Source organism: Buceros rhinoceros, unplaced genomic scaffold (genome assembly GCF_000710305.1).
Source record: "Buceros rhinoceros silvestris isolate BGI_N320 unplaced genomic scaffold, ASM71030v1 scaffold30317, whole genome shotgun sequence".
Taxonomy (NCBI): Eukaryota; Metazoa; Chordata; class Aves; order Bucerotiformes; family Bucerotidae; genus Buceros; species Buceros rhinoceros.
Genome location: NW_010420869.1, coordinates 4,150 through 6,250, shown reverse-complemented (window position 1 = coordinate 6,250; position 2,101 = coordinate 4,150). Strand labels below are relative to the sequence as shown.

The 2,101-nt window shown below is 52.7% G+C and overlaps 1 protein-coding gene across 1 annotated transcript; it reads left to right on the top strand.

The window, feature by feature from the left end:
• Positions 1-285: 285 nt before the first annotated feature.
• Positions 286-1,217, top strand: LOC104496368 (chromosome unknown open reading frame, human C1orf174; the record flags this gene model as incomplete). The annotated part of the gene is made up of 2 exons (XM_010139473.1): positions 286-771; positions 1,107-1,217. Coding segments are annotated over 2 exons (597 nt in total), but the record flags the coding sequence as incomplete, so codon positions are not given.
• Positions 1,218-2,101: the final 884 nt, after the last annotated feature.

Genomic DNA, 2,101 nt, shown 5'->3' with positions numbered 1-2,101 from the left:
CAAACTGAGCGTCACCGAGCGAGAATTACCTGGAGAATTACAGTAAGTTCTCCGCCTCTCTCCGCTCCCGCCAACTCGTCGGGCGCCTGCGTGCGGGGACACGGCGCGACTCCGCGATACGGGGGCACTTTCCACTCATTGTTTTTCTTAGCGATGTGGATTTGGATCAAGGAGCCGCTCGCTCGATGGAGCCCTTGGGTTCCATACCCGGCCTTGCAACTAAAGAGATAATGGTGGTTTTATTTTTGTTTCTGGTAAGCTTTAGGATTTTTTTTTTCCTAACAGTGTTCTTCAAGCAAAGCAGCTGACAGGCGACCCTCAAAGAGGAGAAAATGTGAAAAAAACAGTCTGGTAAAATCAGAGCTAGAAGGACTCGCGTGTGGAAGTGGAGACCTTGCTGCACGGGGGGAAACGGCTGAAACATCTGCTGGGGATCGACGTTCAGATGATGCAGGAGACTGCAGCGTAATTCAACAGAAAAAAGGTGAAAGCGTCCCAGAGACTGACAAACGGGGAAAGGAGCAGGCTTCTCTCAAGCCAGCTGCAGTGAAATCGAGCAGTGCTCCATTACAGATGGGCAGGGGTGAAAATCTGCACGTCTGCAGCGACGAGGAGAGGAGCTGTGAGAGCGGCCTTTCAGATGGGTCGAGCGCGGAGGACACAGACCTGCCGGAGAAGCCGGTACAGCTCGACAGCAGCGCTTTCCTGAACGAAGACAGCAACCAGCCCATGCCAGTGCACCGCTTCTTCGGCGATGTCGTGTCTTTGCAGGTAAGACGGTGATGGTCTGTTCTGCTCCGCTCAGCCTGGCATCTTCAGAGCAAAGCAGGCTGGCCGCAAAACCGTCGGCAAACTTGGCCAGTGTTGGTGGACATCTGGAGTCACATACCCGTCCCCTGGATAGAATTGTCTCAGAGGTGAAATTAATTGCGAAAGCAAGTTAGTGTCAGAGGTGAAATCTTTCTCGTTCAGCTTTTATTACCCCCGTTCCATACGGCAGGCGGCGCACCGCTGGGAGGTCCTGGAAGTACGAGAACTGTTGGGCAGGGAGAACATCTGCCCTTTGCTGCCACAGACTGCTTAATGGTTTTATCCTTTCCTTACAGGATCTCCCAGCAGCGGCGCTCCCGAGCTCAGCGATGAGCCGGCGAGAATTCCGAAAGCTACACTGCATTGCAAAGGAAGAGGAGGAGGAGGAGGAGGAGGATGTTGTCTAACAACAAACTGTAAACAACTGCAACCTTTTCTCTTTTCCTTCGCGAGCACGTAAGGCTGGCTGGCTCCGTCACTGACATGGGGTGGCTACGTTTGCTGTTCCTCACGGGGAACTGCTAGAGTTTCTCTCTCTGGAATTGACAGACACAGGATTCTCCCACAGTGCTCTGGGACAAAGATGGACTGAACTTCCACTGATCTGGAAATAAAGTATAATTTATCATTTTACCACTAATATTTAGGAACAAAGCAGGGAAAACAGAAGCTCTTACTGCTTTTTTATACGTGGCAGCCCCTCTCTACAGTGAACATTTGGTCTCGCTCCCTTTTTAAAAATCGCCAAGCAAACCATGTTAGAACAAGGTCCTTTTGGTTCTGTGCCTCTGCCACGGCAGCCCCCGGTTAGTAACGCAGCCAGCTGCCCTCCCAGCACGGAGCAACACCGGCTCCTGCTGCTTCCTTGAGTTGCACTGTTAATCTAAACCAGGACCAGTTAAACTTCTCCAGTGCAGTTCTGGCCAAGCTAACCACGGGCATGAGCTCGTGGTGGGTCACTTCTCTGACAGCCCCCACGGGCAGCTGCTTCCCTCTCCTGCCAGCGTTCCCTTTTGTCGTAGCTGTGCAATGCGGCTCGTGCCCTCTTCCCAATTAACCTCCCAGGGGCGGGAACGGCGATTTCCTAAAGAAACACACTGGTGGTGGTAAGGGAGGGTGAAATCTCTACGTGTTGGACTCGGCAGGTGAGCGAGTATAGAGTGCACAGGATACGGGTCACCCACCCCGCGTTTCTTTGCCCTGTGTTAGAATCCAGTGAGCAGCCTCAGCTGCTGGAACCGGTACCTCCCCAGGGTTTGAGAATGCTGCTTGGAAATGGTGATTATGCAAT